Genomic DNA, 25,655 nt, shown 5'->3' on the forward strand with positions numbered 1-25,655 from the left:
GCTAATTACTTGAGATACTTTGCTGATTTCACACTAAACATTTCTGATACATAAAAACCGATAATGAGTTATCAATTTAAGATAAGATTAGTCACTTTAAACAGAAAGGATACAGGAGATCAAGGATATCAGCGTTGAATCTAACAGGAATATGTAAACAATTGAGTGTACTGAATTACCTTAGCATCCCTAACTCTTTCAAGTGCTTGTGCTGTGTCTTGAGTGTTGTTTCAAGTTCCAGTTTAGTTTGAGAAAGCTCATTTTTCAGCTCTGCCACTACCATTTTCTCCAAATTCAGGTGGTCTTGGAGCTCAGCTCCCTTTTCCTTTAGTACACTCAACTCCATTTGTAACTCGAGAATCTGAGTCTGCTTCTGTTGTAAATTGTTTCTTAGTAGTTCCACTAAAAGTAAATAGATGCATTAGCACATTGCTACAAATAGACCTGAAGTACAAATACAGATGACTTTGAGACAAATACTGCCTTATTTTAATGTCATTTTAAATGGTTAGCGAAACTTGTATCAATTTGAGAAACAGCAACACGTTAGTTCAAGGTAAAATGCTTCTGTACAGTGCAAATTCAACTGGATAGCCACGGTCGGATTTTACGGCCATCAGGCAGCTAATTGCCCAAAAATGTTTCCACTCCCATATAGTAGATGCCCCTCTCTCATGAGGCGGGAGCAATGGCCACTGTTGGGATTGCAATTTGTCCCCCAATGAGCGAGGCAGAGTGGAATCTATGTAAGCTAGTGTCAACGGCACCAGTCAGGCAGGCTTCATCGAGAAATGGAGTTGGCAATCGGGAGGTTCAAACAAGGATGAACCATTCCACCAGGTGTGGTGGGCTGCCATTGGGCATTGTATGTCCAATAAGTAGCAACCTCTTTTCACTCCCTACCAACCCAGAATCTAGAGTCAGGGTTTATCTGTAGGTCATGTGGAGCAGAGGTACGCCCACCAGCACAGAGAGGAGTTCCTTGTAAACATAAATTGGCCATCTCTGGGTTTCAAATGGTCTAATGGTGTGTGGGCCACTCAATACTGATCCTGCCCTCTGGTGAAAAATATTAGTGGAGGTGTGTAAGCGACTGGCCCCCTGCACTACACCCTCACGCCAGGTGGGGGTGGGGGAGGAGGAGGAGGAGAGCCTTAAACTCTTCACTATGAAATCAATACGATAAATTGTATGGATTATTCATCATCAGGATATTGAAAAATACCTTCACTTCTTTGTACACTATTTTCTTCCACAGTCATGGGCTTGCTGTCACCCTGTTGGACTCTTCGCAGATATGACCAAAGTTCATGTATTTCCATCATCATACTATTCCTATCTGCAGTCATTAAATGTTCCACATCAGTTCTCCTCTGCATTTCCTATAGCAAATAGAAAAGGGATCAGATTTTGTCGTCACCGTTGTCATTATTTCCTTTAAGATTCACATTTTTCAATGCTCTCATGGCCAGCCTCCCATTTTAATTAAACGTTAGTCTATCCAAAACTCTGTTGCCTGGCTTTATCTGACATCATGTCACACCAAGTCCTGTTCACTAATCATGTAGTGTTTGCTGATCAAGTGGGCCCTGGTCCGGTAACAGCTTGATTTTGAAATTCTCATGATCACACTCCTCCCCACTGCTGCAATCTTCTCCAGCCTGGCAGGTCTCAGAGATCTCTTTGTTCCTGCAATATAGCCCCTCGCACAGTCCCGCTTTTCATCACAGATGTCTAAGACTTAAAGTTCTGGAATTTTCCCAATAAGCTTTTCTGCCTTTCCACATCTCTTTTAAGTAACCCCTTAAAATGTTTTTCTAGCTAAGTGTTTGGTCGCCTGTCCTAATATCTCTTTGCGGTTCAGTATCAAGTTTTGTCTGATAATGCTTCTGTGAAGCTTAAAAAACTGCCCTTTATACTTTCTTTCAAATATTAATTTTCTATCTAGTACAGTACTTTACCACTTACTCCATGAATCCTCACAGTCATTAACCATTAATTTGAAACTTAATGTTTTGTGAAAGTTCAATGACTAGATTAAATTATTTTTGTACATGATGGCTAGCATGCTATAATTTCAGAAATACATACAGACTACAAGCTAAACTGGAAGTATAACTGAGTTAATAAGAATATTGTAAATAATTCCACAACTAATGTCAATGTTGGAAAGACTTAGTGTTTCAGTTGTTTTAGACTCAATGTCCAGAATTTAAATAGGACATCCAGAAGACCAGTTAAATTATTTTCAGAAAATTAGAATTGGAAGACAAAGCCCCATTTTAGTGAGGAGAGATACCTGTTCTTTTAGTAAGTTCAACAATGTCTTTGCATCCATACTATTCAAGGATGAAGCTTGCGCACGAAGAGCAACCATAAGGACATCATGTTCTTTTTTAAAAACGTGCTGAACAGCTTGGAGAAGTTCACGCCGCCAGTCTGTGATGCTTTCAGGAGATAAAGCCTGCAAAAGACATTGCTAGCATTTTACATAACACTCTCACGTAGATATTACATCTGGAAGCTTGGAATACAAATCTTTTTAAAAAATACACCTTGCATTGGTAGTTACATTTCTGTAAGCAGGTATACCTTTATGTTCTTTGGATTAGAGATTAAATTAGTATCTATTTGCATGTTCAAGATCCCACAACATTACTCAGAGATATTATTTGAAAGGGGAGAAGAGTTCGCCATATGTAATCAACAACATCCCCTGTTCAATCACTACCAATACCAATCCACTTAATTTGCCTTGATACTGTTTATCTGCATAACAATGTTTATTACATATCAAAAGTGGATATGTACTTGTCTGAAGAGGAGTGATAAGATGCGCCATAAGCATGGGGCACCATCGGCCCGTTGTTTCTGATCTCTGGGTGGTGTTGGGGGCCTTACCCAGCGGGAATCCCAGAAGAAGCAAAGTGGAGATGGGCAAACCTGGCAATGGCTTTCTCCAATTTTTCTCATAACAATGTGATCAAGATTACCAGCTTATTGAAGATTACAAGGTTTAAATTCATGTTCTACCAGCTTTCCATGATGTATGCTGACATTCAAACTGCTACATCATGCTGCCAGATTAGAGGTATTTGAAGATTTGCATGAATGCCAAAACTTTCATTAAAAATACACGGAGGTTCTGAAATTATATTGTAGGATAGTGGTAGGTAAATATTTGACACTTTGGATGAAATTCCTCGGTTACTTTAGTGGCGGTGGTTACCTGTTTAAAACTGATCGAGAGAAGTCATTAGTTTCATTTTAGCTGATCCATTCTCAAATGATGAAGGGAGCAATGAGAAATTTTAAATATACAGGATTGTTGAGTATGCATTCCGTAAAGCTTAATTTGTGGGCTAGCAACAGAAAAATAACCATGAAAGGGTTGTTGTAAAAGCCCAACTGCATCATGAATGTTTCTCAGCAAAAAGAACTAGTGACACCAGTTCCACACTATACAAATAAATATTAATGCCTTCAGGATGGAAAACTGTGATTGTGGGTATTTGCTTGGTTGTATGGTAAACACTGACGTAGACTAGTTGGGCTCACTGGTCAGCTTTTGTAACTTCTATGTATTTTCATGTATAACTGGGGATGGGCAATAAATACTGCTTTGCCATTGTTGCCCACATTTTGAAAACAAATTTAAAATAAATACCTTAAAGATACTGTTCAAATGTTTTGTTCTTACCTTGGCTTCCCCAGTCCCCTGAACATTGGCAAGTACATCTTTAAGTGACTGCACCATGTTCAAAAGTTCCCATCTTTCCTGAAGCCAACCCTCTGGGTGATTTTCTACAGCTTGCTGTTGTCCTTCTAAGTAGGAGGATTCTGAAAGCGTCAACACCTCTATACCTTCTTGATGCACCTCTTGAAGTAAAGACTGTATAAGATTGAAAAAGAGTGGGTTAATAATTTAGTCAGTTTCTGGTTACTGATGTAGATTTCTTCAATGAGCAATCTATAATAAAAATTGACCAACCATCCTTCAGCAACTTCAAAAAAATGATTTTATTCTCCAAGACTGTACAATGTTCAGCACCATTCACACCTCTTCCAGTTACTAAAACAGTCCATGTTCATTTGCAGTCAGACCTGGGCAGTACCCAGGCTTGGGCTGCCAAGCGGCAAGTAACATTTGCGCTACGCAAGGGTCAGATAATGACCATCTCAAACAAGAGAGAATCTAACCACCGTCCCTTGACATTCAATGTTGTCGTGTTATTCACCCTGGGGTAAGACGGACTGCAACTGGGCGCAGTTGGACTGTAAAGCAGACACCAAACTTAGACATTGGTTCAATACGATTTATTGAACTTCTGTAACAATGCACACAGCTTGCTGTGGGTTGACACTCTACTACTCTAAGTGTACTAACTCTAACTAACTAGACCAGACAAGCTCTGAGCCACGTGTAGAAGGTGCTAACTGATATATACACCCTGACTGCCAATACAGTTGTCACCAGTGGAAAGAGGCGAAGTGTCGATGCCTTGTGTGTTTTATAGTAGGATGCCCCCTCTAGTGTTCTGTCTGGTGATTGGTTGTGTTCTGTCCTGTGTTGATTGGCTAACCTGGGTGTCTGCCTGTCTTTACCTCATGATGTGCATGGGTGCATATTATAAAAATTATCATTGCTGAAATTCCCCAATATCAACATCCTGGGGGTGACCTTAGACCAGAAACTAAACTGGACAAGCTTTATAAATATTGTGGCTACAAGAACAGGCCGACAGCTAGGAATTCTATAGCAAAGAACTAATTCCCTGACTCCCCAAAGCCTGCTCACCACCAACAAGGCACAAGTCAGGGGTATGATGGAATCCTCTCACTTTGCCTGGATAAGTACATCTCCAACAACACAAGAAGCTTGACATCATTCAGGACAAAGCAGCCCGCTTGATTGGCACTCCTTCCACAAACATTCATTCCCTCCACCACTGATGAACCGTGGCAGTGGTGTGTACTATCTAAAAGATGCACTGCAGGAACTCACCAAGGGTTCTTCGGCAGCACCTTCCAAACCCAGGACCACCACCATCCAAAAGGACAAGGGCAGCAGATACATGGGAACACCATCGTCTGGAAGTTCCTTTCCAAATCACTCACCATCCTGACTTGGAAGTATAACCCCGTTCCTTCAGTCTCTGGGTCAAAATCCTGAGGATCCCTCCCTAACAGCACTGCGGGTGTACCTACTTCTCTGGGAATGCAGCGTTCAAGAAGGCTATCACTATCTCACTACGATCTCAAGGACAATTCGGGATGGGCAATAACTGCTGGTTTAGCCAGTGACACCCTCATCTTGTAAATTAATTTGATAAAATGAGGGATGTGGGGATGAATGCACCACTTAATTTGGAACTCTTAATCAAGTACTTCAGATTAGATAGAGTAAACTTACCTCTCTGACCCAGCAATGTGTCTGGGCTCACCCTCAGAAGAATAACATCTTTAGCAACATGACAAATTCCATTTCCTTAACAGCCATACTACAGTGAGAATATTGGATCTTTACCTTTATTTTGTCAGGAAGATTATCTGTACCGTGTCTAAGCTTTGCATGCACTGCATGAGACACACTATTTACTCTTCTAAGTCCTTCACATATGGTTCTGCGTTCCTGTTTTTCAGTAGTAATATCAAATGTTACTGGACTCTCTTCAGAGCTACCATCTAAAAGGATGATGAAATATTCAGTCAGCTGAATTAACATATTGAAGTGAAAAACATTCAAGATACATCTATCTCCATGACTGGACAATATATTTCATGTAGTCCATTTTGACTTAGAATTTAATTACATTATAAAAAATACGTAGTTAACAGCACTAAATGACTGTGCAATCTTACTCCAGCATTCTCTTCAAACAGAATAATTTCTGATCTTACTCCTTCCCTTCCCAATTAGATATTTCCATCACTCCCTTTCTCCTATTTGACAACATTGACTTCACTTTGAAGTATTAAATTGGCTTTAAAGCAGATTGCTTGAAAGGCACTCTATAAATGCATGTCTTTCTTTTCCCTTCTCCTCTCAAATCTCTTTTCATTCCTGATGTTCCCATCTCCGAGTGAAAGGATGCTTTAATGCACTAAAACATTCAGCTGCTGTGCTACGTTCTCTACCTCTACCTTATTCAACTTCCAGGCACCTCCTGCCCTGTCCTGAACCCACAGCATTCTGTAATTTGACCCTATAATGCCCTCTTGTCACTCATTTTATTCTGAGAAAGCCAATTTCTTCTGTCCTGACCCCATTCCCACTAAACTGCTGACCACAAAAACTGTCCCATAAGAATCAACATTCTCAATAGCTCCCTCTTTTCAGGTAGTGCCCATTTCACTTTCAAAGCTGCCATCATTTACTTCTTCTTTAGCATAGAACCTTCCATTGACATCTGTTCTGGAAAATTACCATCAACCTCCATTTCCTTTGCAAAGGCTTTAAATAATTGTCATGTCGCAAATCCTTTTCTATCTTTAACAAAATTCTCTATTTAAAAATCTCCAATCAGGTTTTTGACCAAGGGGCACTATGGGGTGGGTTGAACTTGTTACCTTCATTTCCTACAACCAAAAGTGAAAAGATATTTTCAAATAACTCATTGCATAATTTATTCCCAAATTTCACTTTTTTAAAATTTAGAGTACCCAATTAATTTTTTCCAATTAAGGGGCAATTTAGCATGTTCAATCCACCTACCCTGCACATCTTTGGGTTGTGGGGGGCGAAACCCATGCAAACACGGGGAGAATGTGTAAACTCCACACGGACAGTGACCCAGAGCCGGGATCGAACCTGGGAGCTCGGCGCTGTGAGACTGCAGTGCTACCACTGCGCTGCCCCCAAATTTCACTTTTAACAATAAATTGTATTCTATAGTCCCTATAATGCAATAAAATGTCTCAATTTGCTCCACAGGGGCATTGTAAAATGAATTATGGCATTATGCCACATAAGGAGTTATTAGGGGCAGCTGAACAAAATCTTGGCCATATGAAACCAAGTAGATTTAAGGCACTAAAGGAATCAATGGACATATTGAGATTTAGTCGTGCACTTGCAATCCCAGGGCATACAAGACTATGGGCCAAGTGCTGGAAAATAGGATTAGAATGGTTATGTTGTTTTTGACTGGCGCAGGCACAATGGGACGAAGGGCCTTTTCTGTGCTGTGTGATTCTATGACTCTATGGTAAGAAAGTGGACTTCATGGCAGGTTTAATCCTGATCTTATACGGAGTGGCTCAATGCGGCTGTGTGGCCTCCTCCCCTTTTGATTTCTTCTGTTATATTAATTGCGAAGGAGCAGAGAGATTTAGTGGTCTATATACAAAAACTAAATTCCCATGGAAAGAAACATTAACTAATTAACAAGGTTAATGCACTGGTAACCTTTATTACAAGATGCTGGAATACAAAAGGGGCCAGAGTTATGCTGTAATTGTTTGAATATCAGGTCAAACTATACCAGCGGTACTTTATTCAGTTTGGATGCCACACCCACAAAGTATGCATTGGTCTTGGGGAGGGTGTTTTGCAGACTCTAAAAGGGTTACATTTAAAAAAAATTTGTTCATGAGACGTGGGCCTCGCTGGTTGGGCATCCCTAATTGCCCTTGGGGGCAGTTAAGAATCAACCATTGCTGTGGGCCTGGAGTTATATCAACAATGGTTTAATGGTCACCATTGGACTTTTAATTCCAGATTTTTCTTGAATTCAAATTTCACAATCTGCAGTGGCGTGATTTGAACCTGGGTCCCCAGAACATTACTCTGGGCCCCTGGTTTACTAGTCCAGTGACAATACCACTATGCCACCACCTCCTCAAAACATAGTGCACAGAGAAGGCATGCATTCCCTTCAGTATAAAGGATTAGGGGGCAAATTAATTTTGGTACTTTGGTAGATACAAAGAATCTGTGGAAAGTCAAGACAGCATCACCTTATAATTAGAGCAGGGCCATTCAGGAACAATTTCAGAATGCACTTCTTCACACAGTGATGAAAAATAAACTGAAATAGATTTTTGTTAGTTTAGAAATTCAAGCGAAATGGAGCAACGGTGAGTAAATAGGGTTGAGGTACAGATCAATCATGATTTAACAGGCTCAGCAATTAAATTCCCTATGATATAGATTATGCTGGACAGAGAATGAGGCTCTTAAAAATATTGCAACTCAGGATTTATTTAATTATTTAAATAATGCTCACAATAATTTTGCAGTGGCCAGGAGAGGATTGGTTGTGGCAGGCTGGGAAGCGGAGAGTGGAGAAGCATCTGATCCAGGCTCCTGGACTCATTACCAGCTGACTTCAATTAGGTTTTATATCGAGCTTACCAGTATTACCACTGGTTTCCTCCTGTGGTATAGGTCACTAAACTGGTAAACAATTACCGCATTGCTCTGGGGATCCAAGCTCAAATCCAACCACAGTAGATGGCAAAAATCGTCTTGTGACGATGTGAAATATTCAGGGTCAGCTGAATATTTACCAGTATTACCACTATCACCATTTAACATCTATCAATAGAAAAAGTCACGTGTGAAGCTTCATTGAATTATTCTTCAATTTTACTATACTATTTATGATCTTGCTTCAATGGACATGCATTTTTGAAAAAGCAGAGTTTTGATGGGAGGAAGTTTCTCAAATCTGCTTAAAATATGAAACAATAACTTGTAAATTATTGCACAGTGTCACAGTCCACCTCAGTCTTTCTGCCTCTTGCTTGCTTCAAGGTCAATTAAAAAAATATAAAGTTGGCTAGATAAAGCGTCCCAGCTATGTATGCACTGAAGATTAAAAACTCTTCTACAGTTGTATCTTAACCAATAAGTTTCTGAAAGGAAAAAAGTGATTTTAAAGAACATTGTGAGCATATTTTGAATGTATGATTAATTCTAACTGTGCAAATCAAATGTGAGAAAGCCAAAAGCTTTCATCATTAGTCCTAGATTAAGAGTTACTGAAGCAAATAGAATCTTCCAATTTAAACGTTCTCTCTTCTCAAGCAACTCTATCACATTTGAGAAGAAAAAAAATGCTTTCTATTGTTAAGCTTACATTAGAAGTAGCAAATCTTATATTTTGGAAACTAATATTTATCTTTTCTGAGCAACATTGTTTCAAGCTTAAATTTTAAAAATAGTCATTGAAGAATAAGTGCAAATATGTAAAAGTTCTTACCACTGACATCTCTATCTCTTAGTTGCAATGCGATAGATGGTTCTGGTCTATCAAGGTGAGTCTGATGTAGGAAAAATTACAAAAGAAACTGGAGTAGAATTTGATAGCGACAATCAAGTATTTATCAAAAATAAAATCTATATAGAAATTAAGAGGCAGCAAGAAAAAAATTAAACTGTAGACAAATGAAAGGAAACTAAAGTGAACTTAATGAAAATCTTAACTGATGGTAGAACGAAAACAGATTGAAATGTTTGAAAATACAAAGCGGTGCACATTGTCAAGGCAACAAAGGCATTTGTCCTAAATCTTGAATAATGTCAATAACGGCAGGAAAAAAATTTCTCCATTACATTCTGTTATAATTATTTTAAAAAAATAATCTTTATTATCACAAGAAGGCTTGCATTAACACTGCAATGAAGTTACTGTGAAAATCCCCAGGCACCACATTCCGGTGCCTGTTTGAGCACACAGAGGGAGAATCTGAATGCCCAATTCACCTAACAGCATGTCTTTTGGGACTTGTGGGAGGAAACCGGAGCACCCGGACGGAACCCATGCAGACACAGGGAGAACGTGCAGACATAGGATTCCTGCTATGCAAGGTAAATATGAAGAGAAGTGTTTTCTTTTTGCATTTTTAAAAAGAAATATAACGTTTTTAGAACTGCAAATCCTTCTCGATAGAATTTATTGGATCACAGGTCACTGAAAGGGGCAACACAGGTCGAAAAGGTAGTCAAGAAGGCATATGGCATGCTTGCCTTCATTAGCTGGGGCATTGAGCATAAAAATTGGCAAGTCATATTGCAGCTGTATAGAACCTTAGTTAGGCCACACTTGGAGTACAGTGTTCAATTCTGGTCGCCATACTACCAGAAGGATGTGGAGGCTTTAGAGAGGGTGCAGAAGAGATTTACCAGTATGTTGCCTGTTATGGAGGGCATTAGCTATGAGGACATGTTGAATAAACTCGGTTTGTCCTCACTGGAATGGCGGAGGTTGAGGGGGCGATCTGATAGAGGTCTGCAAAATTACGAGGGGTATAGACAGAGTGGATAGTCAGAGACTTTTTCCCAGGATAGAGGGGTCAATTACTAGGGGGCATAGGTTTCAGGTGTGAGGGGCAAGGTTTAGAGGAGGTGTAAGGGCAAGTTTTTTTTTTTTTTTTTTACACAGAGGGTTGTGGGTGTCTGGAACTCGCTGCTGGAGGAGGTGGTGGAAGCAGGGACGATAATGACATTTAAGGGGCATCTTGACAAATAGAATGGGAATAGATGGATACGGACCCTGGAAGTGCAGAGTATTTAAGTTTAGACGGTCAGCATGGTCGGCACAGGCTTGGAGGGCCGAAAGGCCTGTTCCTGTGCTGTACTTCTCTTTGTTCTTTGTACAGGCCCCAACCTTCATCGCCTAATGCCATTTCACCCTCCTTGATTCAGGACCAAGTTTTGTGATATTCGAGCATAGCTAATTATAGTTCACCCCTTCAATCAAGACCTCAAAGAGCAGAATTGGCTCATCTGTCAAGGTTGGTTCTCCAATCCTTATCCCACTTTGAAAAGAGAGTGACAGAGTAAATCAAGTCCATTGCTAAGAAGAAAACGCATAGCAGAAACAGGAGAGGGGAAATGCTCCACAGATTTTGTCCCTGCATTAGGTGTGACATGGTGGCACAGTAGTTAGCACTGCTGCCTCACAGTGCCAGGACCCGGGTTCAATTCCAACCTTGGGTGACTGCGTGAAGTTTGCACATTCTCTCATGTCTGCGTGGTTTGTTCCGGGTGCTCCGGTTTCCTTCCACATTCTAAAGATGTGCAGGTTAGGTGGATTGACCATGCTAAATTGCCTCTTAGTGCCCTGGGATGTGCGGGTTCAATAGAGTTACGGGGATGCAGGGATAAGGCGTGAGCCTGGTTGGGGTGCTCTCTCAGATTATGGGCGGCACAGTAACAAAGTGCTTTGCACTTTTGCTTCACAGTGCCAGGGACCCAGGTTCGATTCCCAGCTTGGGTCACTGTGTGCGGAGTCTGCACGTTGTCTCCTGGGTTTTCTCTGGGTGCTCCAGTTTCCTCCCACAAGTCCCAAAAGATGTGTTTGTTAGGTGAATTGGACATTCTGAATTCTCCCTCAGTGTTCATGAACAGGCGCTGTAGTGTGGCGACTAGGGGATTTTCACAGTAACTTCACTGTAGTGTTAATGTAAGCCTACTAGTGACACTAATAAAGATTATTATTAGAGGGTTGGTGCTGACTCGATGAGCTGAATCCCTTCTGTTGGGATTCTATTATTGCCATTATATACCAAATGTATGTTTTGATACTGCACGATGGCAATTTTTATTTGCACAGTTCCCAACAAAAGTCAAATTAACTTTGCAAGATTCTTAAAACACGCAGGGGTTATGCTTCCCTTTTGCCTCTTCATTATGTGGCTAGGGTCTATGCAGCTGAAGGCTCGGCACCAATGGTGGAGTGATAAAAATCAGGGATGCACAAGGGGTTAGAATTGGACGGGTGCAAGGGTCGGAGTGCTTAAATGTTAGCATGATGGAACAGTTAACCCTTCTTAAATATTTTAACCTGCTGTTAATACAACAAAATGATTTAATTCTGAACAAAATCCTTGGACAAAGTCTGACATTTATAACTTCATTATTGAAATTTGAGTAAGAGTACTAACCAGTCTTGAGCTATTAATCATAGCTTTGACAACATCATATTCTTCCCTCAGTGCATTCATTTGTATTGTGTGGTCTCTTATCAAAGCTTCTGCTTCAGCAGAATATTTTGCTTCCAGTTTGGCCATTTCAGCACCATGGACCTTTTGTAGTTGATCAAGTTTTTCAGAGCATTGACTTCTTATTTTTGTAACTTCCTCTGAAGAATTAATATATGAAGGTTGAAAATTAATTTGCTCTTCTGCATTTTTACATGTGCTCAGGGGAGCCTCAATGTCATCAGAAATCAATTTTTCGGTTTGGACTGCTGAGTCCACTAGGATTTGTATTGGTCTTTCTTTGATCAATGCATGTTTTGGTTCTGCAGCAGCATATTTCTGAGGAGTTTGGTCATCTTGTTCCAAATGGAGATCTTTCTCTTTGCACAAGGCTTCCTTTGCAGTGTTGAGTTTTTCCTGAAGGTTTATTATAGTTAGTTCTTTTGCCTAAATAAAAGGACAATTAAGATCTTTAGCAAACATTTCTGGTTTCACACTTAGATTTCCTAAGCAATCTTTGTAGCTGACCAACTTTAAGGGTACATGATCTGATTTGTGCCAATAATTCACCATTGGTGAAGACCTGTGAACATCTTTTATATGTACAAGTACAAAGGTTTTTAAAACAAATCTGTTGTCTTAATTGCTAAAATCGATGCAGTAAACAAACTCAACCTATTTATGAGCATTCATCTCTTACAAGGTTCTAGGGCAGCAGGATGGGGCAGTGGTCATCACTGCTGCCTCATGGCACCAAGGACCCAGGTTCGATCCCGGCCCCGAGTCACTGTCCATGTGGAGTTTGCACATTCTCCCCATGTCTGCGTGGGTCTCTCCCCTGTAACCTGAAGATGTGCAGGATAGGTGAATTGGCCACGCTAAATTGCCCCTTGATTGAAAAGAAAAATTGGATATTCTAAATTTATTTTAAAAAATCTTTTACGAGGTCCTGGAAATAATTTTACTATCTATAAATGAATTTTTCTCACTATTAAAGCTAGGTAGATTATCTTTTTCCTCAAAAATGCTGAATCCTTAATAATCAACTGTAAGGTAATACACATATTCAAGATAAACACTAGTTAAAATGGGATTACATTGTGCATGGCAATATGGAAGAGAGAGAGAGAGAGAGACAGATAGGGGAGGAGGTAAAGAAGAATGAAGCAGATATGGGAGGGGTGAAGAATAGCAAGAACGGTAAGAGTAGGGGGATGAAGAACAAGACAGAGATGAAGAGAGCAAGAAACGGAATGAGAGGGGAAAGAGGACAAAATGATCCCTGTTATGTAGGGAAACTGCATGCAACCTTTGTTACTACAGAGGCAATCTGTTTCCCAATACAGAAACGGAGGTTTTCAGTCTGTACCTGCAAGTCCTCTTGGAGTTTCTCATTCTGGCCCCTGTAATTACTTAATTGTTCTTTCGTCACTGTGGCTTCAGTTTTGACCTGTTCTAGTTCAGAAACGACATCAGTTACAGAGGTGGCTCCTTGTTGAACAGGAGTTTCTAAATTTGAAACTTTCTTCTCACCAGCCTGCAAAGCCAAATTATGAAGAGAGCTTTCAAAACTGTTATATGAACACAAAGATAAACTGCTGGATTTCAAAAACTATCTGTACCGAAAGGTTAACTATGAAACAAATCTTACCATTGGGCAATCGTAGCCTATAATTTTGTCGAGATCTAGCCATGGAAAACTGTTAAAGCAGCACCATATAGTTATAATTGCTTTCAATTTTTTTTAAAATTTAGAGTACCCAATTCATTGTTTCCAATTAAGGGCAATTTAGTGAGGCCAAACCACCTAACCCTGCACATCTATGGCTTGTGGGGGCAATACCCATGCAAACACGGAGAGACTGCCACACGGACAGTGACCCAGGGCTGAGATCGAACCTGGGACCTCGGCTCCGTGAGGCAGCCCCCATTGGGCTGCCCCATATAGTTATAATTAACAGCTAGATTATACTTACAAGTAAAGATGTTGAAATCCATCCCTCACTGTCTTGTTTTTCTGTTGGTTCTTTCTTCCTTTCTAACATGCGATATAACTCAATTAACTTTTCTTTTTCTGCTGCTTCTTTTTGGGTAGTTGAAAGTACTTTCCTTTCAAATTCAAGTTCTTCTTGGAGATCAGATAATTGATGTTGCACCTCAGTTAGCTGCAATCTTAGCATGGATAGTTCTTTTGTTTGGTGTTCAATATTTATCATTTCCTCTCTTTGTAGAATAATCGGATCAGTATCTTTTGCTCCTGCTAGGCACATATGTGTTTTTTCCCCTTCCTGTGTGTTTGCCGGTGGTATTTTCCCCGTTTTACCAGAAACAGCTTCTCTTTCTTGAATTTGACTCTTTTGTTGCTCAACACATATCCTTATTTGCTGTTGCACTGCCTTTAACTGTGCTTGGCTCACAAGAACAGTTGCTACTTTCTCCCTGAGAGCTTCTTCCAGAATTAAAATTTGGTTTTCATGTACTTTAATTTCAGTTTGTGCCTGTTCCTTCAGGCTTTGTATTTGCAGTTGACATAAATCCAACTCTTTATCTTTCTTTTCAATAGCTGCCTGTAGCTCCTGAATTTTGACTTCCACACTACTGATGGGGTCTTGGACAGCTTCTGAAAAAACAACCTTTTTCTCTACTTGGGTTATCATTTCTAATCCCCGAATTTGCAATATTCTGTTCTGTTCTTCTAGTTTCTGCTTTGAAAGTATTAACTCTTCATTTTGCTTATCCATTTGTTGCTGCAACAGCTCTTTTTCTGCCATCATCTTATCAAGCAGAAGTTTCAAATTCTCTGCACCTTCAGAAGAAACTAATTCCAATGGCATCACTTTTGTCAGTTCCTGCTGCAACTTTTCTATTACTTCATTCAACTGTTCAACCTCTTCCTCATTATCCTTTTTTAGACGTTCTTGATCACATTTTAGACATTCTACTTGGGCTTCCAGTTCCTTGATATGTTCATTATTTTTCACAGTGATCTAAAAGATAGAAAACAAAGAGCATTGAAAACATTTTCAGAATATCTAGGATCATACAAATGTAAAGTTTCCGATAGAGATTATCTTTTCCTATGGCACAAACTTAAATCTTTTCTAACACGATTTGAATCCCCAATCTCTGCCACCTCTATGTAAGCTGAATTTCCTGTCAATTCACATGCACGTTTTGCTCGTTGCATTGGACCAGGCCATAGGCATAGAAGTAGAATCAGGCCACTTTGCCCATCGAGACTGCTCCGCCATTCAATCATGACTGCTATTTTACTCATCCCAATTCTCCTGCCTTCTCCCCATAACTCCTGATCCTCTTATTAATCAAGAACCTATCTATCTCTGTCTTAAAGACACTCAGTGATTTGGCCTCCACAGCCTTCTGCCGCAAAGAGTTCCACGGATTCGCCATCCTCTGGCTGAAAAAATTCATCCTCATCTCAGTTTTAAAGGATCGACCCTTTAGTCTCGAGATTGTGTCCTCTGGGTTGGCCCTACGAAATGCTGGCGCCTTGGGGGGGGGGGGGGGGGGAAGAGAGAGAGAGAGAGAGAGAGAGAGAGAGAGAGAGAGAGAGAGAGAGAGAGAGAGAGAGAGAGAAGGAGGAGAGAGAGAGAGAGAGAGAGAGGGGATTCTTTGAATACGGAGGCTTCTAGTGTAGAAAGTGAGGTTCTGGGAGGAGGACAGAGATGTGGGAAAATAGGCCGAAACTGATTCAGTGCCCTGTCAACCACAGGTGGTGGGAAACTTTGGTCAAGGAAAAAGGCAGGCATGTCAGAAGCACCATTTCCGATGGTGGGATCAGCAGAACAGATGCAACGGAGGTGGAGAAACTGGAAGAATGGGATGGTGTCCTTCCAGGAGGCAGAGCGTGTGGAGCTCTAGTTGAGGTAAACATGGAGTTGTTGGGTTTGTAATGGATATTGGTGGTCAGCCTGTCACTGGAAATGGAGACAAGAGACGTCAAGGGAGGGCAGTTTCGGAGATGGACCATCTGAAAGTGAGAGGGGGATGGAAATTGGAAGCAAAATCGGTAAATCTAGACCTGGAAAGGTTTATCTATATTTGTCCACATTACCATCCCTGGTCTGCTGCAATGGTCCAGTGAATCTCAATGCAAATTGGAGGAGCAGCATCTTATTTTCAAATTAGGCTCGTTAGAGCCCTCCGGTCTCAACATTCGAGTTCAACCTCTTTAGACTGTGACCTTTCTCCTCCACCATCAACCACTTTTTAAAATGTTCCCATACATTTATTGCTTCAATGCAATAACCCTCACCCTCCTTTCTACCACCTCACACACCAGTCCATCTGTCTGTTAGACCATAAGACTTAGGAACAGAATTAGGCCACTCTGCCCATTGAGTCTGCTCTGCCATTCAAGCATGGCTGATATGTTTCTCAACCCCATTCTCCTGCCTTCTCTCCATAACCTCTGATCCCCTTATTGATCAAAAACCTATCTATCTGTCTTAAAGACATTAAGTGATTTGGCCTCCAAGGCCTTCTGCGGCAAAGAGTTCCACAAATTCACCACCGTCTGGCTGAAGAAATTCCTCCTCATCTCTGTTTTAAAGGATCGATCCTTTCGTCTGAGATTGTGTCCTCTGGTTCTAGTTTTTCCTACAAGTGGAAACATTCTCTCCACGTCCACTCTATCCAGGCCACGCTGTATCCTGTAAGTTTCAATAAGATGCCCCCTCATCCTTCTAAACTCCAACGAGTGCAGACCCAGAGTCCTCAACCGTTCTTCATACGACAAGCTGTTCATTCCAGGGATCATTCTTGTGAACCTCCTCTGGACCCTTTCCAAGGCTAGCCTTCCTTCGATACAGGGCCCAAAACTGCTCACAATACTCCAAATGGGGTCTGACTAGAGCCTTATATAGCCTCAGAGGTACATCTCTGGTTTTGTACTCTAGCCCTCTCAACATGAATGTTAACATTGCATTTGCCTTCCTAACTGCCGACTGAACCTGCACGTTAACCTCAAGAGAATTATGAAGAAGGACTCCCAAGTCCCTTTGTGCTTCTGGCTTCCTAAGCATTTCCCCATTCCGAAAATAGTCTATGCCTAAATTCCTCCTTCCAAAGTACATAACCTCACAATTTTCCAAACTGTATTTTAACTGCCACTTCATTGCTCACTCTCCTAGCCTGTCCAAATCCTTCTGCAGTCCCCTTGCTTCCTCAATACTATCTGTCCCTCTAAAGATCTTTGTATCATCTGCAAACTTGGCAACAGTGCCTTCAGTTCCTTCTTCGAGATCATTAATGTATATTGTGAAAAGTTGTGGTCCCAGCACAGATCCTGGAGGCACACCACTGGTCACCGGCTGCCATCCTGAAAAAGACCCACATTACTTCTACCCTCCCTTATTTTCCCCATCCCACTGGGGTCCTTCTCATCGGTCTCCTTTTTTCCCATTCCAGCATTATGCCACCTTTTCTTTTTTCCTCTTTGGTAACTTACCCTATACCCACCCCTTCCCATGACTCTGCCTTTCTACTTTCTTGCCACCATTGCTGCCTTGATTACACTGAGCCAACCTCTTGTGTCATGGTGCCCATTGCAGGTGCATGTAACTGCCTTGAGTAGCTATCTCTCCCTCCATATAAATTATCCTATTCATGTTTATGTACATCCCTCAGTTTATCTTTCTGGCCTCTCTACCCCCATGGTCCTGATCACAGAAAAGGCCAAATGCGGCCATTTCCTTGAATGCCTCACCACCAACTCCCCCTACTTCCTTACAACCGAAATTAATTTTGCATCTGACTTCAGAAAAAACGCACCAGGTAACTTCCAACTGCCTGTACTTTGAAACTTTACCAACCACCATACTTCTGCAATTGTCCATCTACTGAACTATTTTCTCTTCTCCACTTTCGATGTCATTGTTCCTATTTACACTTCTATTCTCTCTCATCTTGGTTCTTGTCTGGTAAATCACCATTTCACAACCTCCACTCCAGACTGTTGTGCACGACTGACTGAGTCATTTATCTGTTGTCATTGTTCTGCCCCTTGTTTCAAAGATGCATCTACTCAGGGTGTTAAGTTTTTGCAATAAATCTGCACATCTTTGGGCACATGGTGTAGGACATGTCCAATGAGGTAGTGGCAAAATTTGCTTCCTTTTCTTTCCTGCCGCCACTGTGTCTCATCACTAAGACTTTGAGACTCAAAGCATGATGCAGCTGGAAGGACTAGACGACATTCTGAACGACTGGTAGCAAGTTCCTCCCACCTATTAAAGTCGACGCTGGGGGCGTTGGTGACGGCGTGCTTCTCCACCAGTCCTGTAGTGGTGGCGGCCCTTTGGATCTGGTGACAGTGGAGGAGGCATGTGGGAGCAACGGGAGCATCGGTCTGGTCCCCAATATGTGACCACCATCGGCTTGCTCCGGGGAGGTTGGACCGGGGGGGGGGGGGGGGGGGGGGGAGAGATCGCGTATGGCGGAGATTGAGCGGATGGAAGATTTGTTCTTGGAAGGGAGCTTCCCTGGCTTGAGGGCGGCTGGAGGACAAGTTTGGGTTGACGAGGGGTATGAATTCCAGTATATTCAGGTGCGGGACTTTTTGCGCAGGCAGGTGCCATCTTTTCCACTCTTGCCACTAAGGGGGATCCAAGATAGGGTAGTGTTCCGAGAATGAGTGGGGGAGGGAAGTGTCTCGGACATTTACAAGGAGCTCATGGGGGCGGAGGAGATGCAGACTGAGGAACTGAGTCATAAATGGGAGGAGGAGTTGGGAAGGGAGATTGGGGAGGGCCTGTGGGCGGACGCGCTGAGCAGGGTTAATGGGACTGCAACATGTGCCAGGCTCAGCCTGATTCAGTTTAAGGTCGTCCACCGGGCTCACATGACAGTGTCCTGGATGAGCAGATTCTTCGGTGTAGAGGACAGGTGTGTAAAATATCTGAGAGGACCGGCAGACCATGTCCACATGTTTTGGGCATGTCCAAAACTTAGGAGATACTGGCAGTGGTTCGAGGGCGTCATGTCTAGAGTATTGAACATAAGGGTGGCAATGGGTCCGGAGGTGGCGATTTTTGGGGTTTCAGAGGCCCTGTAAGTCCGGGGGGGGGGGGGGGGGGGGATTTAGTATAGGGGGTCAATTAGGCAGATCTGGGTAGGACGGGTTAGGGCAATTGCACTGTGTACTTTGTTTATTGTACAGTCCTTTTCTTTTCACGTTCTGTAATTTTACTGTTTACAATGCCAAAAAATACCTAATTAAAATTGTTTATCAAAAAAAAAGTCGGTGCCACCATGCTTCAAGGCAAGCTTCAGAGTGCCTTTCAAGCAATTCCTTTGTCCCCCTATGAAATGTTGGCCATTTGAGGGTTGGGAAAACAGGACCTGATGGGGGAAGATAGCTTTCTGGACAATGTCCAAAGTATCGAAGATGATCTTGCAGGATTTTTGTCTGAATGTTTATGTAGCTGCTTTGAAGGAGGACACTCGCATTTGTTTGATGGTGGTCTTATGTACCGCTAATATACAGTTCAGGTCACACTGCAACGTGGTGATGACAACTACTCTGTACACCAAGACTTCTGACGATTTGTGGAGGTCTTAATTTTAACACTCATTACCATAGTTCATAGAAGGCTGAAGTGGTGCAGCTGATCCAGTGTTGCAATCTTTTCATCAATAGTGACCCTTTGAGAAGTGGCTGCCAAGGTACAGGAAGTGCTCAGCATATTCCAGAATTTATCCTTCAACACACATGTGAGGTGAGAATATTTAACTGACCAAGTATGAGTTGATATGAGTTTTGTTTCAGCAACATTAGAGGGCAGGCCAGGTTTCTTGGATGCAGAAGAGAAGAGATCGAGTGGTTTACAAATCTAGTACAGAGGGAGCAACAGTACTGCACAAACTGTAGATCACATACTGTCCATGGTGGTCAGTTTAGTTTCCACAGGGAGGCAATCAGCGTTAAATAATTTTTTATCTCGTTGCTATTCAGTGCTGACATCAAAGAGCAGTTGATCTTCAATGAGCTGAATCGCCACCATTAAGTGGGGTGCAAGTAGTATCTGAGCTATTACACAGCCTTTCTTAACCCCAGCCTGGTTTTGAAGGAGTCATTATGAAAAAATTGCAAGATTGTGTTAAAGTTAGACATCCACATCTTTGGAAGGCAATTCACAGAGCCTCTCAATTTACTGAGCTAAAGGTTTTGGTCAAGTCGATGGATGCAATGAAGAGTTCCTGTTGTTCTCAAAACCTTTCTTGGTTTTGTCTAGCAACAACGACCATGTCGGAGGTTCCTCTGGAAATTCTCAAGCCTCACTGAGCCTCTGGGAGGATTTCGTCAACCAAAATCAGGCAATTCAAGAGAATGTGTGGCAGGATTTTCCTTGCTATAGACAAGAGGGCAATATTTCGGTAGATTCCACAGCAATATTCAGCTCCCTTCATGAAGATCGTTACAACTGTTTAATTCTTGGACTCAGGGTGCTGTGGAGACAGTTATTTTTCCTCCCAAACCTAAAGAATAATGCATGGAGTCTTGATGTGAGCAAATGTCTGAAAAATGTTGAGGGCTTTATGTGGAATAATATCAGAGTCAGAGGTATTGTTGTTCCTTGTTTGTTTGATTGCTTGTTGCAGTTGTCCCATCGTATAGTGGTTCTCCATGGATTTTACCACAGGGTACTAAGTGATAGCCTGGATAATAACAGCTGCCACATTGAACTCACTTGGAGTGGATCAAAATACTCTTTTCAGCATCAAAGTATGACATTGGCATTCTTCAGAAAAATACTATCCTGTGAGAAGGGGATTTTGTCCATTTGACCTAGACTCTGGTGGCTTCAAAAAGCTTTGCATGTCATGATGATCAGCATAAGACCATAAGAAACAGGAGCAGAATCTGCTCTGCCATTCGATCATGGCTGATATGTTTCTCATCCCCATTCTCCTCCTTTCTTCCCGTAACCCCTGATCCTCTTATTATTCAAGAACCTATCTATCTCGGTTTTAAAGACACTCAAGTGACTGGCCTCCTCGGCCTTCTGCAGCAATGGGTTCCTGAGTCCCACAGATTCAACCACCTCTGGCTGAAGAAATTCTTCCTGACTCAGTTTTAAAGGATTGCCCCTTCCGTCTGAGGCTGTGCCTTCAGGTTCTAGTTTCTCTTATTAGTGGAAACATCTTCTCCACGTCTATTCTATCTTTGCCTCTCAATATTCTGCACGTTTCAATAAGATCCCTCCTCATCCTTCTAAACTCTATCGAGTGCAGACCCAGAGTCCTCAACTGCCCCGCATATGACAAGCTCTTTATTCCTGGGATCATTCTTTTGAACCTCCTCCAAGGCCAACACATTCTTGCTTAGATACGGGGCCTAAAACTGTTCACAATATTCCAAACGGGGTCTGACCAGAGCCTTATACAGCCTCAGCAGTAATTCTCTGCTCTTGTATTGTTCGATCTCTCAGGCTTTCTCTTCCCACCACATGCCCTTTACCCTCTGGATTTGTTATTGGGCATCAGCCTCGAGCTGATGAAATGTTACCTTCCTGTGCTAACCTTCGGTTGTTCTGCCAGGCAATCAAGGCTACTCGCTTTTGTACCAAGTGGTCACATATTGGAACATAACTTTTTCTAACACCAGCCCTTGTGACATCAATGTTGAGACTCAATGGTCTGAGCAGAGGGGTCTATTACAGCTGGCTTAATTTGGCTCAACTGCTATGGAATTGAGTTGCACGTGTGAATTGATGGTTGTGAGCTGCACTTCGGAATAATTTTCTTTGATCTGGCCATTTTAAAGCTCAGACATTGGATTTTCTTCCTCTTCTACTTTTGAGCCCTGTGATTTGGATTTAGGTTTATTGTTACATGTACCGAGGTACAGTGAAAAGTATTGTTCTGCGAACAGTCTGCACAGATCGTTCCATACATGAAAAGCATAGGACATACGATAGATACACAATGTAAATACATAGACACAGACTTTGGGTGAAGCATAGTGTAGTACTACTCAGTACAGATGATGTGTGGAGAGATCAGTTCAGTCTATAAGAGGGTCATTCAGGAGTGTGGTAACAGTGGGGAAGAAGTTGTTTTTGAATCTATTAGTACATGTTCTCAGACTTTTGTATCTTCTGCCCAACGGAAGAGGTTGGAAGAGAGAATAACCCAAGTGGGAGGGGTCTTTGATTATGCTGCCTGCTTTCCCAAGGCAGCGGGAGGTGTAAACAGAGTCAATGGATGGGAGGCAGGTTTGCGTGATGGACTGGGTTATGTTCACGAGTCTCTGTAATTATCTTGATTCTAGACAGATATTCGTCTCTGATCAAACAAATTGATGATCTGCCCAGCAAGCATTCGTACCCCACATGGATTGACTAATTTAAACATCACTTAGACCATTGAATATAATCAAGGAGGTGGCACTGCTTTGATCTAGAATGCCTCCATGTGGCCTTGCATTTGTCCTTCTGGCAGAAGAGGGTGTTTATTATAATGAGGCTATGCTGAGCACACTTTGGCAGGAGTAGGATGTCATTTGCATTGGCTTCTCCTACTGCATTTTTCACAACAGATCCACTTTGGGCATCAGAGTCATTTTTTTTTCTTATATATTTAGAGTACCTAATTCATTTTTTTCTAATTAAGGGGCAATTTAGTGTGTTCAATCCACCTACCTTGCACATCTTTGGGTTGTGGGGGCGAAACCCACGCAAACACGGGGAGAATGTGCAAACTCCACACGGACAGTGACCCAGAGCCGGGATCGAACCTGGGACCGTGGCGCCTGTGGCAGCAATGCTAACCACCGCACCGTGCTGCCCTGGCATCAGAGTCATGGCCAACCCTGGCATTAGTGTAGCTTGAAAGGATGAATGTTTCTTATTTTGGGCTGGGAGTGAACACTTTAAATACCATAGCATACAAAGCTACAGACCCAAGTGCCGGAAAATGGGATTAGAATAGATAGGTGCTTGATGGCCAGTGAAGACGCAATGGGATGAAGGGCCTCTTTCTGTGCAGTAAAACTCTATGACTTAATCAGGGCCAGAATAGAACTTTTCCGAAACATCCCCATCAGAGTCAAGTGTCAGGGTACAAGTGCTGACGATGGTTGCAAATTGGTTATGGCTCAGCTCTAGGTGAAGTGTTTTATTTATACAACTGGGGAGTTCTGGAAGTGCATCCAAGATCCTATTCCAGATGGCAAAACCATCATCATCAAGAAAAAAAAAACCCAATCTCAACGTATATTTTCTTGTAAACTAATTCTCCAAACTTCCATTCCCCTCCAAAATCCTTGAACATTTTTTCATCACTCAAATTTATCCTCAACCTCCCTACATCTCTACAGTTGAATCTTTTCAAAGACTCCCTCCATAGCCCTCAGACCCCCAAATCACCTCTCCCAACCCCTACATTGAAATGCCCCAAATAAAATTTGCAAATAATATCCCGAATTTGAGGTATTAAACCGCCTTGACCTCTCTGCAGTCTTTGACAAAGTTAACGACATCATCCGCTTCCAATACCATTCCCTCTGTCTAGCTCGATGGAACGTCACTTACTACTTCCACTATCCAATTGTTGCTCAAGCATTTGCAATAACTCCTCTTCTTGCCACTGTACAGCTACTTTTTCAGAATTTTCAAAGGAGCCTGGCTGTCCTCATCCTCATTCCCTTCACCCGAGCATTGGCAGTTATGCCTTCACATGTTGGAATGTCTTCCCTAAAACCACTGTGTTTAAACATGTGTTGATGACATTTTTTGAATTGTATTTTTCATTTGGGCCAATTGTATTAATAATATAATAATAATCGCTTATTGTCACAAGTGGGCTTCAATGAAGTTACTGTAAAAAGCCCCTAGTCGCCACATTCTGGTGCCTGTTCGGGGAGGCCGGTACGGGAATTGAACCCACGCTGCTGCCATGTTCTGCCTTGCAAGCCAGCTATTTAGCCCACTGTGCTAAACCAGTCCCTTATCACCAGTGTCACTTACCCATTACTAGTTTCCTAGACAGGACACAATAGAAAGTGCTACAAACCATATCAGATGCGCGCTATGTATAGCTAGACATCATAGGGCTCAAAAGAAGGCACAGGATTTAGGGAAATCTTGGGCGTGATATACCGTGCAAAAAAAAAAAAAAGAGTCCCGTTTTGGGCGCCTACAGGGTCTTTCTCGGGACCTGTAGCGCCGAGAATGACCACGTTATCTAACGAGACACTGCCTTTTTTTGGCCTCAATTGGGAATGCCCCACCGATGCCAAACCTGCCTCCCCTTAAACTTGCACCCCAATCCTTTGACTCCCCACTCAGACTCTTTCCCCCCCCCCCCCCCCCCCCCCAACTTACCTCTTGGCACTTCAGTGCACCTTGGCACTTCCTGCCTGGCATCCCATTGTGCCCCTGCCAGCCTGGCACTGTCCGCTGTGCATTGACGGAGTTGCATTACCAGGGTGCCCAGGTGCCAGCAAGAATGCCAGAGTACTACCCTGCCCTGAGCCCAACCACCTAGGGGCCTCCAATGGCCTGGGAGACCCCCACAGGTATCGTTATGCCTGGTCCATGTTTGTGTGGACCAGTGCAAAATGGTCTCCCAGATGAGGCTGTTATTTCCTGGGCCTCGGGAGAATTGAGCGCAGACATCGTTAAATGAGCCTAATGGCTCAAATACGTTAACCAGGATCTCGCCCTCGCTGGATGTGACGCAGATCGCGACGTCTAACGAGATTTCGCGAGGTGTTCCAAGCGTCGCAAATCTTGTGAGTGGTCTCTCGTGAGATTTAACGGCCTCATCGCATTGCCAAGTTTGGCATTACGAGGCCATTAAATCGCGTCCCTTACATTGTTGAGTCTCAATTTGAAATCCAGGATTTTATCGGTTCATTGATGAAATACAAAAATCAATAACATTTGGAAATGAAAATTCTTAAATATTTGTCAACTTTAGCATCGTAGACTCAGCTCATGAGCAAGATGTTTTGTTTGATTTTACTGACCTTATTGTCAGGAGTGAGTTCAAGCTGCTGTTGTGATTTTACAATTTGTTCACTGAGTTTTTCCATTTCATCTCCTTCCTTGTGGGTTTGAGATAAGTTTCTAACAGATGAGTGATGATTACCAGATGATACATTAGAATCAAGCATCGATGCTTGTAAGCTGCTCACCGCATTCTGTCAAGTGAGGGATAGAATATAGTTTAAAAAATCATGTTCAGGAATTTTTTTAAAGTTTAAATTTATCTTAATCTTTAAAGCGGCTTACTTCAGAGAATTGCAGCACCTACAAAAATTACATTGTGCTCAATGTCCAGATTCATTGTCAGGAAATGTATACTGAAGAACAAGCTTCTTACAGAAAAAATAAGTCAAAAATGTACTCCCACTCCGAAATAAATCAAGTCATATATATTAAATATCAACAGCAATATCATTAAAATATGAGATGCATTTGCAGGCAAATGCCAAATTTAGGCAATTACTTGGAAACAGTACTATCAGATACTCTTGCTGAGGGCATGTCTTCAGGAGTTTTGTGACACATCCTATGAGAGTAACCAAGAGAGCTGCTGAATTTATCACTGCCTATTTCAATACAAGGAGTTTCTGCCTGATACCGGATCTCTGCAACGAACCTTGGCTGTCAACATCCCTTAACATAAAGTGGAACCAAAAGTTTTCTACATGCATATAAAAACATATATCATTTAAGGGCAGCAAGACACCACAGTTC

At 42.1% G+C, this 25,655-nt stretch overlaps 1 protein-coding gene across 13 annotated transcripts in view; it reads right to left on the minus strand.

Moving 5' to 3' along the window:
• Positions 1-25,655, minus strand: part of akap9 (A kinase (PRKA) anchor protein 9) — a 332,810-nt gene that overhangs the window by 49,245 nt on the left and 257,910 nt on the right. For 12 of the 13 annotated variants that reach the window (XR_005460747.1, XR_005460749.1, XR_005460744.1 and 9 more), the window contains 10 exons: positions 24,923-25,096; positions 13,905-14,915; positions 13,298-13,465; positions 11,893-12,375; positions 9,207-9,267; positions 5,528-5,685; positions 3,701-3,892; positions 2,300-2,464; positions 1,226-1,382; positions 180-402 (listed from right to left, as the gene is read on the minus strand). Coding sequence is in view for 1 of the 13 variants with exons in the window: in XM_038797918.1 (XP_038653846.1) it covers positions 180-402; positions 1,226-1,382; positions 2,300-2,464; positions 3,701-3,892; positions 5,528-5,685; positions 9,207-9,267; positions 11,893-12,375; positions 13,298-13,465; positions 13,905-14,915; positions 24,923-25,096 (2,792 nt within the window). In the remaining 12 variants the exon portion in view is untranslated. The remainder of the gene's footprint in view (positions 1-179; positions 403-1,225; positions 1,383-2,299; positions 2,465-3,700; positions 3,893-5,527; positions 5,686-9,206; positions 9,268-11,892; positions 12,376-13,297; positions 13,466-13,904; positions 14,916-24,922; positions 25,097-25,655) is intronic. The other variant, XR_005460750.1, reaches the window with a different exon arrangement.

The sequence above is a fragment of the Scyliorhinus canicula genome, chromosome 5 (genome assembly GCF_902713615.1).
Source record: "Scyliorhinus canicula chromosome 5, sScyCan1.1, whole genome shotgun sequence".
Taxonomy (NCBI): Eukaryota; Metazoa; Chordata; class Chondrichthyes; order Carcharhiniformes; family Scyliorhinidae; genus Scyliorhinus; species Scyliorhinus canicula.